Source organism: Microchirus variegatus (assembly GCF_963457635.1).
Source record: "Microchirus variegatus genome assembly, chromosome: 18".
Lineage (NCBI taxonomy): Eukaryota > Metazoa > Chordata > Actinopteri > Pleuronectiformes > Soleidae > Microchirus > Microchirus variegatus.
The window spans coordinates 20,443,245-20,462,545 of record NC_139819.1 but is presented as its reverse complement, the minus strand read 5'-3'; the positions used below and the strand labels follow the sequence as shown (position 1 = coordinate 20,462,545).

Genomic DNA, 19,301 nt, shown 5'->3' with positions numbered 1-19,301 from the left:
ACCAAATTGTTTTACACCACACCACATTGATGTTCAGGATTTTTCCAAAGCTTTAGGTAATGCATCCTTAAGACATGCTCATATATATATATATATATATAAATCGCATTAATGTCATCACATTTAATTACAATTAATCGCACATTTTTATCTATTCTAAATGTCACTTGATTTAATTTTTGTACCATTATTTTTTCCTCATTTTAATACTCTTATCAACATAGAAAAGAGTATCAGCTTGCTTTATGCAAATGCTCTTTTATTGAAAACAGCATTGGCATATACTGTAGTGTAGGGCTGAACAATTAATCAAAATTTATCTAAATCACAATACAGCTGCAATTTCAAATCGCAGGAGACAATATTTGTTCAAGCCAAAATGTGAGTCAAAATATAATTTTAGATGAATTATTATTCCATATCTTATTCTACAGACTGAACCACCCTATCAGACACAAACTAATGTGTGTGAGGAGCTGTGTATGTGTGTGTGCTACAGGAGTTATGAGACGTTTAGTGTACTACTGAGTATAACATGTGACGTCAGAGAGGTGCGTCTGTGAGGCGGGACATAATGTGTTCCGTGTGTTTACATTAGCGAGCCGCAGGTGAATATCTCTGTCACCCTGCATATTTTGAGTTATTCCTCTTATTGTGAGAGCCACACAATAATAACAGAGGCTGTGAATCAGCCCGCAGTTCTGTGAATACAGAGCCGTTCTTCAACGCAGACAAAGTCTCGTGGTTTAATTGGAGACGGAGAGACGCACATCGCCTGCCATCCACTCGTATACTGTAACTTTAGCGTACAACTCTTTGGCTGCGCGATAAATGACAGCACTAATGCACACATATATATATATATATATATACACATACATACAAATATACATATATATACACAGTATATGTATGGTTAGTCACTCATTTCCCACAGAATTATAATTCACCTTCAGTGAGCAGTGGGGCTTCAGCTGTGTACGTCAAGCGGAACTTGCTTTTCTTCCAGCTACGGTCATTACTGATCAAGGAGTCATTGGCCTTCTCGATGTTTACATCATCACCGACACAGAAGACATCACAAGCAGCCTTGACATTTTACAACAAAACCACAGGAAGGAAGAGGAAGAGGGTCATTACTCAAAGCATCAGTTCACAGGTAAAGCAGCATCGTTAATCCAGACAAAGTGAGGACACTTCAAGATCAAGTTTGGCGGAAAAAACAAAAATGTCAACGTGCCACACTACAGCATTATCAATCTGTGACACTGTGCTGATGTCTGCAGTGTTCTATGCCATGGTCTGCTTGGGGAGTGGGTGCAATGACAAGGACAGGAAAAGACTGAACAAGTTGGTTAGGAGAGCTTGCTCCTGGACTGCCCCCTGGATTTCAAAAAGAAAGTGGGTGAGAGAAGGATTTTGGCAAACCTGAGATTCATGTGCAACACCTCTCACAACACAGTGGGAGCTTTAATAGCCCCTTCAGCATGAGGCTCGTTCTACACCCACAGTGTCGAAAAAGAGTGTTTCCACAGACCCTTTTTCCTCACTCCCATCAGACTTCGTAACACCAGCTCAGTGTAGAACAGCGGAGAACACAAACTCCTTGTAATACTCTACCATTGTCAAACCACTTTTTTTGCACCATATTTTCCATGTGTATCAGTATAAATCTATACACTGTTCATGTATTTCAGTAGTGAAAAGTGTATTGCATGTCATGTAAATGTCTTAGTGGTAATAATAATAATAATTATTATGGCTTATTCCATTCATGTAGTGTGCGGGCACTAATGTAATGTAAAAGTGTACAAACGAAACCAAAAGGGTCTTAGCCCAAGAAACCAACCTTAAAAACCTTCTTGGCCCAGGTTCTGAAAGACTCCTCCTGACCACACAGCTCGTCTCCTTCTCCCATGCGTAGGATGCGTTCTCCCCCCAGCTCCTCAAACAGCGTGTCTACAGCGTGGGCAAAGGCGCAGAAGTGTGGGTAGGCCCTGGAGCCAAGGCCAAACACTGAGAACCTAAACACAGACACGCACCAAGAAATAGAGTCAGACAGAGAGTCGGTGTTTAAAATTAAAAAACACACATTTGCAAACTGTCACCACAGAGCCCGTGTTAGAAACTCGCTTTTTCTTCTTTCCACCCTCTTGAAAAGGTCCAAACTGTTAATGAATTATCTTCCTGTCTCGTTTTATTTATACAAATACGAAACAAAGCACATCTTACTGCTACTTTGCCGTGAAGCAGTCGGCCCAAATCAAACTAAAGTCTGGAGTCTTCTCTAATTTAACAGCAAATGTCCAGTGCAATTACGCATCACAGCACAAATCCGCTTTCAGAGTTTATATAATAAGTGAGAAATATAGAGAATAAAATTCTGTCGTTCAGCCTGATGTCAGCATCTTATAGACAAGTTCTGTATTTCATATCAATGTGTTACTAAAAAAAGTTGAGGGGACCAAAATAGAAAGGAGACTCCTTGTATCTTGCACTCATCACTGATAATGATGATACATTTACTTCTAGTTGTGTTGAGCTGTGGCTCTGTATCCAAAGGTAATCACAATAATACTAATAATACTAATACTACTACTAATAATAATAATAATGTTCACTCCTTGAAACTTAAAAGTTGATACTGAGCACAGAAAAAATGCAAGTAAAGTGCAGAAAGAGGGTAAATGTATTATTCTTTGTGACCGGTCTCATCATTTTTGGTTAGGGTACACATTTTGTTATTAGAAGAATCATTTTTTGTTAGACTACACATTTTGATGTTAGTATAAGTAAGATTTCCAGTGTGATTTTCGAAGTCAGAGTTTGTTAGGGGCAGTTAATACACTCTTAGAAATAAGGGTTCCAAAAGTGTCCTTCTACACGGGCTGAGGTTCTACCTGGAATCATTTGCTTCTGAAAAAACCTTTCCCAAAGAAAGGGTTTTTCAAGAGTTCTTGGTAACACTAATGGTTCCAGTAAGATCCATTTTGATCCAGAGAACCCAAAAGGGTTCCAGGTGGAACCTTTATAAAAAGGTTCTCCCTGGAGCAAAAATGGTTCTCCTATGAGGACAAGCTGAAGAACATTATGGTTCTACTTAGCACTTTTATTTCTAAGAGTGTAGAGAGTTGATTAGCGGGATAATGAGTGGTCTAGTCTTGGTACCGCAGCGGACGTCGGCAGTTGGCTCGAGTTGCAGAGCTGTTTGGAGGCATCTTTACCTGGTCACTTCTCTTTTTGGGACTGTGGAACAGAGAAATACTGCAGGTTTTGGTGACTGTGTAATTTGTCTACTATTTACTATAATAGCTACTATATACACTTCAAGAGACACCTGAAGATATTGTTGGAGGATGAGGTGGAACTTTCTCCCCAGGCAGGAACCAGCCATGATGAAAATAAACCGTTCCTTTGCCCTAATGTGAAGCTCCCATTCAATCATATCTCAGGTGCTCTGTTGGGTTTGGTGAGCTCATTGTCATATTCAAGAAACCAGTTTGACATTATTTTAACTTTAAAGATGTTGTCCTGCAGGAGGTAGGAATCAGAGGATGGATACACGGTGGCTATAGAGGTATGGACATGGTCAGCAACATTATTCAAATCCCAGTTCATCAGTAGCTTCTAAAAAAACCCAGACCAGCCCATCTGGCACCAACAACATTGAGTCACTTGAATCACTTTCCTTCCCCTATTGTTGTGCTTGGTTTAAACTTCAGTGGGTCACCAAAGGTATGGGATGACCATACCTGTACCAGCGTGTACCTGTGGTTCCCTGACAACAATTCATCTGTGAACCGCACCATTGACGTAAACATTGTTAAACGGTGGAGGCAATTAGTGCTCTCAGAGTTTAACACACTATCAAAAGGATAATGGGATTCTCTCTGAAGTCAGACCTTCCAGTGGAGGTCATGGGAAAGTTTTCTATGGCTCATGCAGCAGGAGTATTTGTTTATGCATCACCAGTTGCCGCAGTCTAGGCAAAGGGGCATATTGGGCAGGCTGACAGACACTCTAATATGCTGATTGAGCTTGGGAATACTCCATTTTCAGGTAGATTGATGGTTGTTCCTACTGTGATATATTATATATATATAGTTATGTATTCCACATCCAGGTGCGTAATCTCTCAAAGAAGAAGTTCTTGTTGCCTCCGAAGACACAGTTAAGTATTCTGAACCAGTGTGTTGAGGGTGACCCTATTGAATTGCTGTATTTGTATGCAAACCATGAGGAAGTGACAGTTAACTAACAGTGACAAACAGAGACTGATTACACCTGGGAGGTACACCAAAACAACAAGCACAGCTCAGTGCACTTTTATAGAAGTCAATGTGTGTGCAGTTTGCGCCAAAGACTTAGGAAACACTGAGCAGGTGAAGCACAAAGATCCCTGTTGTGGATGAACCTACCAGCACATACCATGAAATCAATACCAAGAGGTGAGAAAGCATATTTAAGGATAGTTCAAGCTGCTTTGTGTCTCCCTTCTTTCTTGTGCACAAGTCAGATGGGGTTCTCAGGCGTCATGTGGAGTACAGGAGAGTTAAGACCTGGAATGATGCACTGCCCACATTAATGAAAGTCTGGATGCTTTGAGTGGATCAGAGTTCTTTTCAACAAATAACCAGAATAGCTGATAGTTTTAGATTGCAATTCATGAGAAAGATAGGCATAAATGGCATTTAGAGTTGAAGAACTTTAGAGTTGAAGAACTTTCGAGTGGAAGAACTTTTCATGACTTCCCCGTGCACTTCCCCTCTTACGCCATGTAATGGATCAGTTTGGTACAGTATGGTAAGCATTTATTTGCGTATCCATTTGGGAAAGTACTGAAATAAAGCCCAAACAAGAGAAACATCACTCATTTGCGATCGATGTAAATGTGCTATGGCTGCTGAGGCAAATGCCACAGACTATTCTCATACAAACCAACCTGCCTACCAAGTAAAGGTACTGCTCTTAGTTGGATGCGGCCCAGCCTCACCCAGACTCTAACTCATGCGGCCCCCTAGGCAAATTGAGTTTGAGACCCCTGCAATAGGGTATTCACTCAACACCTGCCTGTTGATGCACTGTTAGGTGGACAGCAACAGAAGGGTGACTAGTCTGACTTCATGACACACATGCAAGATCATGGAGTGTGCTGAGCAGAAGGCTGTGGAGAAAGTGGCCCACCAACAGGATAGGATACACTACTGACATGAGGATGTGGGGCAGTTGGTGTATCTTTGCCAGTGGCCCCCAGGAAAGAGAATGATACAGGATGCTTTACAGTGGGCAACCCCAACCCCTAACCCAGGCAACATCGCAGCATTGCACCTCAGGCTGCTGAACATTAGAACATTATTAGACGCACTGCTTAAGCTCCTTTTTGGAATGATCTTGTAATTTTTAAGAGGTACCAGAAAACTTTGGTGTCTGTAGCAGTTCCCATTTAGTCACTGTTATATCTATCCAGCAGTAACGAGAAGTCGCTAAGGATGCAGGAACCTTTCTTTAGAACAGGAGTTTCTTCCATGAAAAACATGATAGATCAAAAACCTGCTAATGATATCCTCTTCATCATGTTGCATAAGAAATACATGTTCCTTTGTGCAGTAAATCCATTTCTACAAACCCCTGACACCAGTGGCAAAGTGTTATATATTGTGAACGCGTTGTAGGCCTTTAATGAAAGTATCATGATCATTTTAAGCAAAACATGATCTTTCAGCTTTGAGATGTGTGAAATCACACGAACACTTCAGTTTGGTTTCATTTTGTTTACCTGACATTAGCTAGTGGCCCAGTGCTCTCAAAGTTCGTTCTGGCATCCGGCTCATCGCTGGAGGACTTGCGAGTGTCAGAGTAAGAGGACACGCTGTTGAAACGAATCTTGTAGCTCCTGGATGAAAATCAAAAGGAGACAGATAATACAAGAATAGTGGACCATGAAAAGACTGAGACAAACACAAACACAGACAAGCTGAGCTTACTTTCTATCTTCTGTGTTGGATGTTGGGTGTCGCATCTCCATTAAGGCAGCTCCAAATTTCTAAAGCAATAAATGAACAAATGTGGAAGCATCCATTCATCTTGAGTTTAATTAAGTAGTTATATTAAAGGACCAGTGTGTAATATTTTGGAGGGTTTAGTGGCAGAAATGAATAAAAGTGTATAATCACTTTATTTACCCTTTTAAGAATTACCCTTTTATTTGAATTTGACATGTTCATAGAGCAGCTTGAAACAACAAGCAGAAGCAGAAGCTTACAACCAAAAGAAAAACAGCTACACGCACATACACCTGATGCATAAAGAAATAATGAAGAAGGAGGAAACTACACAGAAATTGAAAGAGTGGAGAGAGGTGCATTTTTTTTGGGGGGGGGGGGTTGTGAAAGCCACCATAGTTCCCTGACAGGTATAGGGAGTCCTCTGCTTGTTGCAATATGCAGGCTCACCATTAGATGTCACTAATTCAGACACACTGGACCTTTAGGAGCAACTAAATGTACATCCATTTACCTCTCCATTTTCAGGCGGATCTCCGTTGCCGAAAGTGCTGGTCACTGCTAACACAAGTGTCTCATGCTCCAAGTCGACCACGTCATACTCGTCCATTGACATGACCTGCAGGAAAAAAGAGCATCATGCTGAGTGAATCTCAGGCTTCGCTTACATGGTGCAATTTTCATCTCACTCATGTTACCAAGATGCACATTCCAAGCTACAGATGACTTGAGCATGTAAATTAGAGCTGAACACACAGCCGCTGGCAGGAGGAGGAGGAGGAGGTTGTAATGACCACTCTGTCCTCGCCTCTAACAAGATGATAATATGCTGCTGCCACAGTGAGCATCTATGATGCATACCATTCAACAAGATGGTGTTTGTCTGCCACACTTCCACAGTGTGTTATCCCTTACCATAGCCAGTTAATGTCTAACCCTAACCTTAGCCCAACCACAATTCAAATAACCAGATCATCAAAACGAAGATTCTGCCTCATTAGGACCAGGTTTTGGTCTCCAAGAAGACTACTGGGCGTGTTTATTCCAGAAAAGGTCCTAAAGAGGTAACAGATACAAACACACTAACACACGCACAGGAACACACAACCAAAGGCATGAAGAAAAAATCAGGCTTTAGCCTGACAACAACAAAGATTGGCCCCAGGCGATCCACACACCCACTCCTAGTGACACACATCCACATGCTTGCATGCATGAATCTCTTCTCTGAAGGGACAATAAGATGACCTGGAGGAAAAGCACACAGCGAATGATCGAAAGCAGCATGTTTTGTTTCTTTTTTATAAACAGATTTGCACACCCAGTCGTGCTGCAGGATCTCGTCTTAAACTATTGCACAGCTCAGTGCTTCAGTGGCACAGTTTTTCCTCTGAACCACAGCGCTTCACGTCATGAGAGAAGAAGAAAATGTGACAAAAGACATACTTTCTTCTTCTTCTACTACTGTCTCACTACTTGTACTCAGCTGGTATCTGTGTGTCTTTGTCAGAAGAGGAAGTAGGGGAGGTATAGGATGGATACATCATTGATTTATTTAAATTCTTCCTTTTTCCAATGACATGCTCGTGCAGTAACACATCAGCTGCTGGTAAACATTTAGATCGGATGATGCAAGGCAGTTGCAAGTGTACCTTTGCGTCAAATGCGTGCTTGAAGATTTCACAGAGAGTTTTGGCATAATCCTGCGATTTGCCCGTCTCCGTGGCAAACAGTATGGTGGCTTTTACCCTCTTGGCCATCGCCTGGCCCATAAGTTTGGCTGAAAACTTCACAGCCCTGTAGATGTGAAGAAACAAGGACAGGAAATAAATGAACAAATAAGTGAGTCATTCAAGAACAAGGGTTTTCAAGGCACTGCACTCTTTAATAATCGGCTAAGACCAGAGTAATAACTTATGCTGATCAAACCAAACTGTTGATGAGCCACTGAAACCAGTAATAGATGAGAATGTGGTAGACGCCAGCAGGCAGCTAATATTACAGTATGTCAAGGTAGCAGATGGGTGACAATTGTGATTACCTAGATTGTCAAATCCTTGAGGCAATTATATTAATAGCAGAATAAGCGTGCACAAGTGCACACATACAGAGACAAAACACTGTCAAAGCTCTGATTACTCCCTGAGGGGTTGATTGGACGAATTTTACTGCTGAGTATACCAGCTTCCTTTCCATGACTCTAACTTTTGTCAGGGAAGTGATTACTTGTTTGGCCTTAAATTATCATCCACACATCCCGCAGTGTTTTGTCACAGACATTTAGGACTTAAATGTATTCTTCTTTCTATAAATGAAGGGTTTAGAAAATATGAGCGCACACTCACTTGGCAAGCTTCTTAAATCCAATGGCTCTTTTCTTTGTGGGCGTCCCATTGACTCCCTTCCACACATGTGTATGCCATGGATCAGACTGGAATCAACATGGGTGAGAGATTAGAATCAAGACATTTCAAGACACTGAGATGATCAGTAACATTGAGTGTATTGAGTGAGTGTAGTAAGTATTTTAAATTCACTATTTGCGTTTCACACTTCCTTGCAGCATAATTTATCTTCCAATCCAGGTAATGATCTCCAGAATGTATTTCCCCTAATGACTTATTAAAACTCGGTAGCCAACCAATTTGTAAACATGATCCTGTCTATAATTGTAATGATGCCCTCTGTCATAAACCCCCATAATTGTGCATTATTGTCCACTGAAGCTAATTTCAGCACTGATAGAAGTATCTATATCTGTTTTATACTTTATTCTGTGGGAAAAGGTGACGCTATAAAATACTATACAGTCAGCACTTTTTTTATAGGATTTTTATTATATGGCCAATATGTTGGTCCCTATTTTTTTTAAACACAAACTGTTTGAAACTGTAAAAGAAGAAGAACCTTAACCAAGTCTTGTTGCCTTGGCATCACATGATTGAGTGAAAATCTTAACAGATGTAATCGCAGGAAGACTTTTCTTACCTGGTACTCAAAGGAGGGGGTGAGGCGGTAGTTGAGCATTTCTTGGTGGAAAACAGGCGTGATACTTCCTGACATGGGAGGAACAATCCACACCCAATCTCCAGGACAGCCACCTCGCACCCGATACTCATTCTCCATGTGCTTCATGAAAGATTCTGACGCTGAGTGATGGTCAACTATGGTCACTTTGCATGACTAAAGTAAAAAAATCAGATGAGAAAATCAAGTTTATTTTATAAAGTGATTCATATTTATGAAAAGACATGCCTTCATATTGACATACGTCTTAACAATGATGCATCAAAAACTTCAGTGTTGGTGTTACTGGATCTCAGTGCTGCATTCGACACTGTTGATCACAACATGCTGCTCCAAAGACTGGAGAAGTGGGTCGGAATTTCTGGTACGGCGCTAAATTGGCTCAAATCTTACTTAGAAGATCGTGACTTCTTTGTCTCACTGGGCAATTGTGAATCTGAGCGAACAAAGATGACATGTGGGGTCCCTCAAGGCTCCATTCTTGGGCCACTCTTGTTCAACATCTACATGCTCCCACTGGCCCAGATCATGGAATATCATAACATCTCATACCACTCATATGCTGATGACACACAACTCTATATTACAGTGTCACCACATGATTACGGTCCATTACAGTTGCTGAGTGAGTGTATCCAACAAGTCAATCAGTGGATAGGCCAGAATTTTCTCCAGCTCAATGCAGAAAAGACAGAAGTTATTGTTTTTGGTCCCAAAAATGCGAGGCTTGAGGTCAGTGACCAACTTGACTCAATGACACTAAAAACCACTGACCAAGCCAGAAATCTTGGTTTATAATGGACTCAGACCTGAACTTTAACAGCCACATAAAGACCATCACTAAATCAGCCTATTATCATCTCAAAAACATTGCACGAATCAAAGGATTTCTGTCTCAACAAGACATGGAAAAACTTGTTCATGCATTTATTCTTAGTAGGTTAGATTATTGTAATGGTGTCTTCACAGGTGTTAGTAAAAAATCAATCAAGCAGCTGCAGCTTATCCAGAATGCTGCTGCCAGAGTCCTGACCAACAGAAAGAAAATGGACCATATCACACCTGTCCTTAAATCATTGCACTGGCTCCCTGTGAGTCAAAGGATCGAGTTTAAAATCCTGCTACTAGTCTACAAGTCGCTGAATGGTCTTGGGCCTAAATACATGTCAGAGCTGCTCATTGAGTATGAAGTGTCCAGACCCCTCAGGTCATCAGGGACAGGTTTACTCAGCGTCCCCAGGGTCAGAACCAATCAGGGCGAAGCTGCATAGCTTCTATGGTCCTCACCTGTGGAACAAGCTCCCTGAACACCTGAGGCGTGCACAAACTGTCAGCTTGTTTAAATCAGGGTTAAAAACATTATTGTTTACTGCAGCTTTCTAATATTACCAATTTTAACCACTATAACTTTCCTTTTTAATGATTTTAATAATTTTAAAATAATGATTTTAAATTGCATTTTTTTTTGCATGATTTTAAGTTGTTAAATGTTTTAAATTGTTGATCTTAAATTGTTTAATGTTTTAAATTGTTTTGTTTTAAATTGTTTTAATTTCATAATTGATTTTTGAATTTATTGTGCTTAAATTTCAAAAGATTTTATATTACACTAATTTCTGCTTGATTTTAAATTGTTTGATGTTTTAAATGGTTTTAATTTCTTTACTTGATTTTTTAATTGATTGTGTTTTAATTTCAAATGTATTTCCTGCCTGTAAAGCACTATGAATTGCCTTGTGTAAGAATGGTGCTATACAAATAAACTTGCCTTGCCTTCATATTCAGTAATAATAAAATGTAATCACAACCACGTCCTTTCCAGACATCCACCACAAGTCCACAAGCACACACTGTGATGCCTCCATTAATACGCCTAACATAGTTTACAAGTTCAAACAACTTGTCAATTCACTCAAGAGAAGAGACAAACATGATAAAGTAGACGTTCTCTGCTAAAGGAATAAAACAGAGGTACCAAAATTGTGTTTGTGCTTCAAGAGCCACGCTAAATGCTCAACCTATAAGCTGAATGGGAATGATTCATTCTGTTCGACTATGCATTAAAACTGTGACACATGAACAGAACAACAGATACCTGTGATACACCTGACCTTATGTGTTTTAGAGACAACAATTTGGCATATACCGTACTGGAACTTTAATACAAAATTCTGCAGAAGGTATGTGGGTGTATATCAACTGGAACTTCTGACTATCTAATATGATTTTGGCTACAGAGAACAAGTGGTTGATATTCACAACTTTAATTTTTGTTTGTTTTTACTTTCAAACAGATCATTTTAGCTCACCTGGAAGCTGTAGAGAACAGCAATGTTGATCTCCACCAGTGCCTGGTCCTTCCAAAGAGATGAAGTTTTCCTTGTGTCTAAGGTCATCTTGTCGGCAACCTCCTGTTGAGTATAGATATGAACATAAATGAATATGACAGCTCTGTGGACCACACTGGCAGATTAGTGGCTAGCACTGTTGCCTTGCAGCAAAAAAGACCCAGGTTTAGAAGTGAGGGCCTTTCTGCATGGACTTTGCATGTTTTGTCTGAGTTCTCCAGATTCCTCCCACAGTCCAAAAACATGCAGATGTTTAATTGGACAAATCTCCATTGACTGTAGGTGTGAATGTGCGAGGGACTGGCTCCAGCAGCTCTGCAGGAGGATAACGTGGGAGACGCTGAATGGATGACAGCTCTGATATGAAAGTGACTGTGCATAATTGTGGTGATGATGTGCCAAATGTAAACATTGAAATGATACCAGAGGAAAGAAGACAGACTCATTCATCTGTCAATCACTGTCACATCGTTTCATTATAGAAGTTTCTATACAGGCTCAGAGCAGCACTTCTTCTGTGATGACAATGGGCTGTTAAAGTGAAGATGCCTTCAATCTTTTATATTATTGAAGTCATTTTTTTGGCCTCATCTCCTTAAAGGATGGGGAAACTTTGAATGCATCACCACATGTAAGCACAGTTTTGATAAAATTGACCAAAGTCTGTGCCTCTCTGCACTGAAGAGCTCTTCATAATAAAACCACTTTGGTCTGCAGTACATATTTTGGGATGGGAAACCTTCTCTACACTTGCAAACAATAACTCATTACCTGATCAATCTAATTGTTAAATTATAATTACAGGCCACAAATGAATACGGACATTCATCTTTCAGAGAGTATACAAAATAGACACAAGTTATTAAACATTGTAATTACTGTCCGGAGAGTCTGCAACAAAGCATGCTCAGGCTGCTATCAGCCTTCCTCAGTGTGCACAGTAAGAAACAGAATGGTATCCTGATTAGGTCATTTGGTAACACAGCACATGCTCTGCTTTTGCACAAAGGCTCAATCTGTGCCTCAATTCCCCCCCCTCCCCCCCTTTCCAGTGGAGCATGACTGTATTTTGGCACAACACACTACCTCCAGAATGTTGTAGCGTGAACTGTCACAGAAATCCCTCACGCCAATCTCTGTGCCCATGTACCACCCACTAAAGGGGCAGCCAGTGAACTCCAAGCCGCCAATCTCCAGCAACATGTTGGAAACCGCTGGGAGCGAATACCACTTCAGGTTCAGGTCTTTGAACCAGTCGTACCTGAGAAGACAAAACAAAGAATTATGAGTTGAGGACTTCATTTCTTTCAGATCAGTCATTCATCCCCTGAGGTCTTTTAAATGTCCAACATTTGCATTAATATATTTAGGGGTTCAGGTACTTGAGGGACACATAACAATAAGAACTGCAGCCAAATCAAAATGTAAAAAAATAAAGATTTTCAATTCTGGATCGAGCAGGCAGGACCTCACTCTACCTCCCTCTCACCACTCACTCTCTGCACCCTCTTGGGAAAGGTACGTCATTGCTTTTGGTGTGTTATTTGCAAAGCTGGATGTAATCTCGTGTAATAATGAGATGCTAGTAGTGATCACAGACCGTGCCAAGCTGCTGCCAGAGCTTAGGGCCAGTTGATGCAGGATATGGTTGCAAGAGATGCCAATTTTGTGGGAGTCTGGTGGGGAGATCAGTGTGTTGAGGGAGTCTGAAATGCTTTCTGTAGCATGTAGGGATGTAGTGAGTGCTCTGTGTGTGTCTGTGTCTGTTTGTGTGAAAAATAGTGTAGCTGTAATACCCAATTCTTTCCTCACACATAAACACACTAGAATAAATAAGGAGGAAGCTTGAAACCATGCTAACAAGTCCCATGGTTACAACAAAAGTGGCATAGCAACAGCTAAGGCATTGCTGGATGTCCTTTCTGGTATTAATAAGCACAGTAGGAATGTGATGGTAATCCAATCAGATGCCTGGTTTAAAAGTAGTTCATTGTTTTTAGAAGTGTTGCGTGAAGAAGTACGAGTCGATTGCCTTTCCTTTCCTTTCTTATATAATGACTATTTTCCCTATGTTCTTTATTTTTCCACAGCATCACTCACTTTGGGTGTGTGATCGGCACCTCCAGGACGAGGTCTTCGGGAATCTCAAACAACTCAGGGTCATTTCCATTGGCTTGCAGCAGGAGGGGCAGGACATCAAAACGACCCTTTGGAGCTTTCCATCCCAGCTGGGTGCAGATCTACGGTCACCAATAGCAACATCGGACCTTAATGCACAAACAGCATCTCCTCCACAGGGATATTGTGCAGCTTTACCTCATTAACTTAAAAAGTACAAACCCCCTTTGTTACCTCAGTAAATTCCACATTAGCTGGGTCTCCCAGGACCTTTCCATCAGGCTGTTTGTAGCCTGCATAACGAATCAGCTGACTGTTCCACACTCGAAAGTCACGTTTGACATCTGTCCTCTGAGGAAATATGGTGATGGCTGACCTGCAGAAAAAAATGTATACAATTAAGTTAAATAAATAATAAAATAGATAATAATAATAATAATAATAATAAGATAGATAATAATAATATTTATAATATTATATTAAAGAAGTATTTTTATATATTTAAAAATTCTGAAAAATAATTCATAGCACGTTCATCTCCATGTGCCTCCTGTAGCTGTGCAACAAAGCATGACTGTACATTGTCTATATGACTGAAGACAGATGGTTGGCATTAGGAATGTAATCTGCCAATGGCATTTCAAGCATTATGTCAAACAATGCATAGAAGGCCCAGAGCCCAGATACCTTTCGCCAAACTCCATACTCCTGTGGTGTTTTAATGGCTCAAGTGGGTAAAAGTGTAAATGCTGTTAAGCTGTTTGTACATTACTGCTGTGGGTGACTGGAGCTGGTGTGAATCTGGGCCAGTTGTGATTATAGTCAACATCTGTAGGAATCTGTCTGAGTATGTCTTTGCAGAATGGTGTTGATAGTGACACCAGCTGCCATATCATCGCTATACATCCAGACTGTAAGATTACAACTTTCATTTAAATGTATTATTCCTTGAACATTTGTAAGATTCATATTGGCAACATGCTTTGTATTGGGACCTTTCCCTAATGTAGCACCATTTCATTTTATATTGTGACTTAAGTCCCTGTGATGAACTGGTGACCTGTCCAGGGTGTACACAGCCTTTCACCCTATGTCAGCCGGGATTGGCACCAGTACCCACGCGACCCTCATGTAGAGGATAAAGTGATGAGAAGATGACTTAACCCTTAGTGCTCACGTGGATCAGATCTGTGCTGCAGGTGCACCCATGGTAATGGGTTTCCACGGGAATAATACATAACTCCTTGTGTGTGTTGGGCAAGAAAAGTAACTCATTAGAGTACTAATTACTTCTCACAGAAAGTAACTAAAGTAGATACTGAGTTACAAATTCTAAACGTAACTAATTACTTTGGAAAGTAACTATTGCGTTACTTTCAAGTCATTTTTCAATACTCATATGTGTCAAATAATTTGGACCCCATCTCCACCCCTCTTTGATGGAACTGTGTGTGTGTCCAAATATTTATGATATATCTGAATACTATAATGAAATGGACACTCAATACAATACAAGCAGAAATCCACAAATCTAAACTATTTTAAAGTTGCTGTGGGAAAGTGAGACTATCATCCAATAAAATGTGATGGATTATTGTAGATATTATAATTATTATGTTTATAGAGTGGATTGATAAAAATAACACAATGTATATGTTTTGTTTAACTTATTTATTGCTCCTCAACAGGCCACAAATAAGCAAAATTAAATGACTTCGTCAGACACTTTCAAAGTCTCTCTTTCGCTGTCGCTCTCACTGTCATTTGTGCGTGGGCTGTTCTCTTCATCACGGCCGGACGTTACAGAGTTGGACCAGTGGAGATATCTCAAAACAGGGTATCCGCGGGGTCTTAAAAATTCTTAAATCCAATAATTTGAATTTAAGGCTTTAAAATGTCTTAAATTCTCCTAAAACCTCATAAAAGGTCTCAAATACAATTTTGAAAGGTCTTAAAAATCTATCAACGTTTCTTTTATATAAAACATGCATAAACTTCAGTCTCGCGTTGAAATGTTTCTATTTTGAGATTGCGATAACATTACAACACGGAACTAAAGTAGGCCACCTGTGCTGCCTGGTGAGAATTTATCGAGCACCACTAGCTAGTGTGCTGTGCACGCGCCGCGGTGTTGTTACAGCTTAGCATAGCAGCGGAGAAAACTTAATGAAAGCCCACAGCTAAGCCGAGTTTCAAGTTCAACAATTTGTGGCTCCAATTTTCCTTCATGTCTTTTGTACTTTTTTGCCAGTATGGTTTTGAAATGGGTCATAAATTGTATTCATTATGGTCTTTAAAAAGTCTTTGACTTGTTGAAACCTGCAGAGACCCTGCAAAAGGTCAAGGAGCAGGAGCTGACCAAGAATCTGGCTGAGGAATAAAAAGACTTAAGAGGGACAATAGAGTATAATAAAGTAACGCAACACATTTTTTGGCAGTAACGATAACGGCGTTACAATAATGAGAAGAGTAATCAATTAGATTACTATTTCCATCACGCCTTATAAGGACATCCCCCCAGGAAAGTGATATAAAGTAGCAATAATTGTGCCGAAGTCTTTTTGTTCATAAAATGAGTGAAGTTTGAACTCTGGCATGTTGATTTTAAACATTTTGAGTACTTTTTGCTTAGGTGTGTTTACCTGGTTGGTTAAAATTATAATTATTTTTCCATCAGAAACACCTATAGTTTGTGCTGTGTGTATGTTTAAGCATAGTCATTTGAAAAAAGCAGCCATATTGCTCTCTGTTCTATATAACAAAGAGGAAACTTTTCCTTTCTTGCATTATATTATGAACAAAAAACATTGTAAGACATTGCAATTGCATGTTTCTTGACGTTAAAGTGAGACAGACTGAGAGACTCAGCCGTATATGAGCTGTCCTTCGGAAGGCCAACCCAAGTCTAGCAATTAGTGAGGAGCTATCCATCATTCAAGAAGTAAATATGAGATGTCACATGTGATTTGGACTCGGCAGAAAGTAATGGAGAGCTGTGCAGGTCTGACAAATGACTTGCTTGTTAGCAAGGTCTGCCGCCACGCCAACAGGGCAATGATTGGTGCCGAGACACTGACAGATAGACAGGCAGCAGATAGTGTCAGATACAGTGTTAAGAGACAGAGTGCGCGCTGACAGATGGGACAGTGGGTCAAGTCAGGGTAGTCGGAGATGGAGAGGGCTGATGAGATAGATGAAGGAACAGATGGGAAGGGGACTGAGTGGAGTAGGAGGAGGAAGAGGAAGACAGGCAGAGTTGAACAAAAACAGAGAAAAGACAACAGAGGGGAAACAACAAGTGTTTTCATTTACCTCAGGTTGCCTTTGTTCGTGGCATACTTGATGTGGTTGCAGATGTAGTTGTACATTCCATGGGCTGTTGTACAGTCTCTAGCATCAAAGACCTAAAAAGTAAATATGAAAACACACACACGTCTTTTCTTACAATATACAAAATCCTTTACATGAATAAAAAAATGATCTTCCTATCATACTGTTAATTATATAGATATAAAGTATATAGATTGAAGTAAAAGTGTACTTGTAGCTTGGACCACTGGATCCTCCCAACACATCGGGCAGCATTCCTCCAGGCATGTTTAGCTCCATAAATGAGTTCAGTGTCCTTCAGCTGATATGTCGCCGAAGCCTCGATTTCTTTGGTGACCTCCTCCAGCCTGTCCACATGGGCCTTTGAGCCATACCTTTACACAGGACAGGTACAATGAAGCAACATGCGAGAAAAAGCATCACATTGACAAAGACCTGGACAGCTGTTTGTGGCTAAGGATGACTATGAGTCATTTTTACATATTTGTCTCATCCAAATAATACATACAATTAGGATGTGGAGCCATCAAACAAAAAAAGGGTCATATCAGTGTTATCAGTTACCTGTGTTTGAAAAGTTAGTTTGTCAATATGTCAACTAACTGCCAAGCTGAGTCAGAATTGAGAGAGAAATTATATTTCATTCTAATTACTTATTTCCTTTTTTTTTGTTTAAGTTGATCTTACTTAAGCAAATCTAAGTAATTGATTTCCTTGGAAAAGGCAAAGTCGTTGAAGCTGGCCTGTTCCTTATAAATAGTTCTTGAAAGTGAAGATCAACATAATATACATATTATGTGATAACCGCACAGAGAGAACTAACTTGCTATGCTAATGAAATATGGCAGTGTACACACACATCTTCATTATATCATGTCTGGGTTGTATTGTGGACTGAGCCTCATGTGTGACCAGCTGTACTTGCCTTTTGATGGAGGTGTAGTATTGATCTATGAAGTCTGTGGCCAGGGAAAGCAGCTCCTCTTTGGATCTGACTTCGTCTGGTTTGCGATAGTTCGGCGTCATCACGGAGCCCAGGCACACATTTTCAGAGCAGACTGGATTCTGAAAAGGACGGGGAATGACAGATGAGGGAGGGTCATTTTAAAAACGGTTAGTTTTTCTGCAGTACCAAGATATACAGTATATGCCAGCGGAGGCAGCTGATGTTGGCTACAGTACACTTCTGTGATACTATATCTGCAAACATAAGTAACTGTTATTGTAAAAAGAGCCTGCGTGACAAACATTACCTTCAGGATGTGTTTCATTCACTAGGGAGTCATCCATGTCTGTGATATGACTTAAAACAAACTGAGAAGGATAGAATCCTCTTAATTTATAAAAGGCAGAGCTCTCACATTGCCTTCGTTCTCCAGTCATTCAGTCATATAAAGCAGAACCAAGACCTTGGTTCTGCTTTATATGAAGCAGACACAAATGATTCAATTATGGAAAGTGAAAAAGAAACAAAAGCCAATTTGCCCAATCCACTTTTCTTCAATTTATTTGAACTGTCATCAGAATAGCTCTTTTACCCAAAACAAACCAGAGCATGACACATGATCTGAGATTTTTTTAAAAACCGCTGGGTTCTAAAAAGCACAAACTCTGTACTCTCTTGGGCACAGGTTGGTTTGAATAATAAAAGTGCATTCCCATTCATGCTCTAAACCCTAAGTGAACCGAAGGTATTCTAAAAACATCATACTTTGATGCCTCATTCCATTTAGATCAGCAAGTTTCAGGGTTTGGTATTGTATGTATGTGCCAATTTAAAGGACTTGCATCCTGAAAAGTCTGTATTTTAGTATTCAATGTGCCGAGGCCATGCTGTATTCCACATGATTTTAAAGTTACACACTGAATGCATACAAAGGATCATACATTTTTCCATGATGTCAATCACACATGGCTGGCCCAAATATTAATGAATGAGTAAGTCTGTGAGTCATGCATTGGTATCCTACAGGAAAAGAGCAAGGAGAGAGACAGAAAACAAGAAAATAAATGGATGCAAAGAGAAAATTGTTCATGGCTGAGAGCAACCTTGTGTGGTCATTCTTCTATGATTAGACTTGAAGTCAGCTGTCACTTTGGCTATAAATGCTTCACTCACTTAGATTGAATGAGTGAGCAAGAGCAGATGACAAAAACGATAGGAAACGAAGAGGAAATTTGACAGTGACCCCGGCACTGCTAAAATTGGCGTGTTAGACTGAACCACCCACTTGTACTGTTTAATCACACATGAGTCGACACTCCGTCCAAAATAAACTCCCCTCCATTTTATTTCCAACAAATCCACCCGATGAAAACAGAAAACTGCGAAAAACAGCTGATGAGCAAGAATAGTAATAACACCACAGCCAGTCAAAACAAGTGAATGAGGGAGAAACTGGGAATTCACAAGAAGACGAATGTCTAATGATTACAATTCAAAGACGAAGACAAACAACAAGAAGGAAAACAAGAA

The 19,301-nt window shown here is 40.2% G+C and overlaps 1 protein-coding gene across 1 annotated transcript in view; it reads right to left on the bottom strand.

The window, feature by feature from the left end:
- The window catches only part of nos1 (nitric oxide synthase 1 (neuronal)), a gene marked incomplete at both ends in the record, with an annotated part of 37,474 nt that overhangs the window by 6,643 nt on the left and 11,530 nt on the right, over positions 1-19,301 (bottom strand). Inside the window, 15 exons of the mRNA XM_083905210.1 lie at positions 951-1,089; positions 1,850-2,024; positions 5,777-5,893; positions 5,985-6,043; positions 6,517-6,621; positions 7,655-7,799; positions 8,348-8,433; positions 8,991-9,185; positions 11,339-11,440; positions 12,464-12,638; positions 13,478-13,617; positions 13,730-13,871; positions 16,808-16,899; positions 17,037-17,199; positions 17,751-17,890. Of these exons, the coding sequence (XP_083761336.1) occupies positions 951-1,089; positions 1,850-2,024; positions 5,777-5,893; positions 5,985-6,043; positions 6,517-6,621; positions 7,655-7,799; positions 8,348-8,433; positions 8,991-9,185; positions 11,339-11,440; positions 12,464-12,638; positions 13,478-13,617; positions 13,730-13,871; positions 16,808-16,899; positions 17,037-17,199; positions 17,751-17,890 (1,975 nt within the window). The remainder of the gene's footprint in view (positions 1-950; positions 1,090-1,849; positions 2,025-5,776; positions 5,894-5,984; positions 6,044-6,516; positions 6,622-7,654; positions 7,800-8,347; positions 8,434-8,990; positions 9,186-11,338; positions 11,441-12,463; positions 12,639-13,477; positions 13,618-13,729; positions 13,872-16,807; positions 16,900-17,036; positions 17,200-17,750; positions 17,891-19,301) is intronic.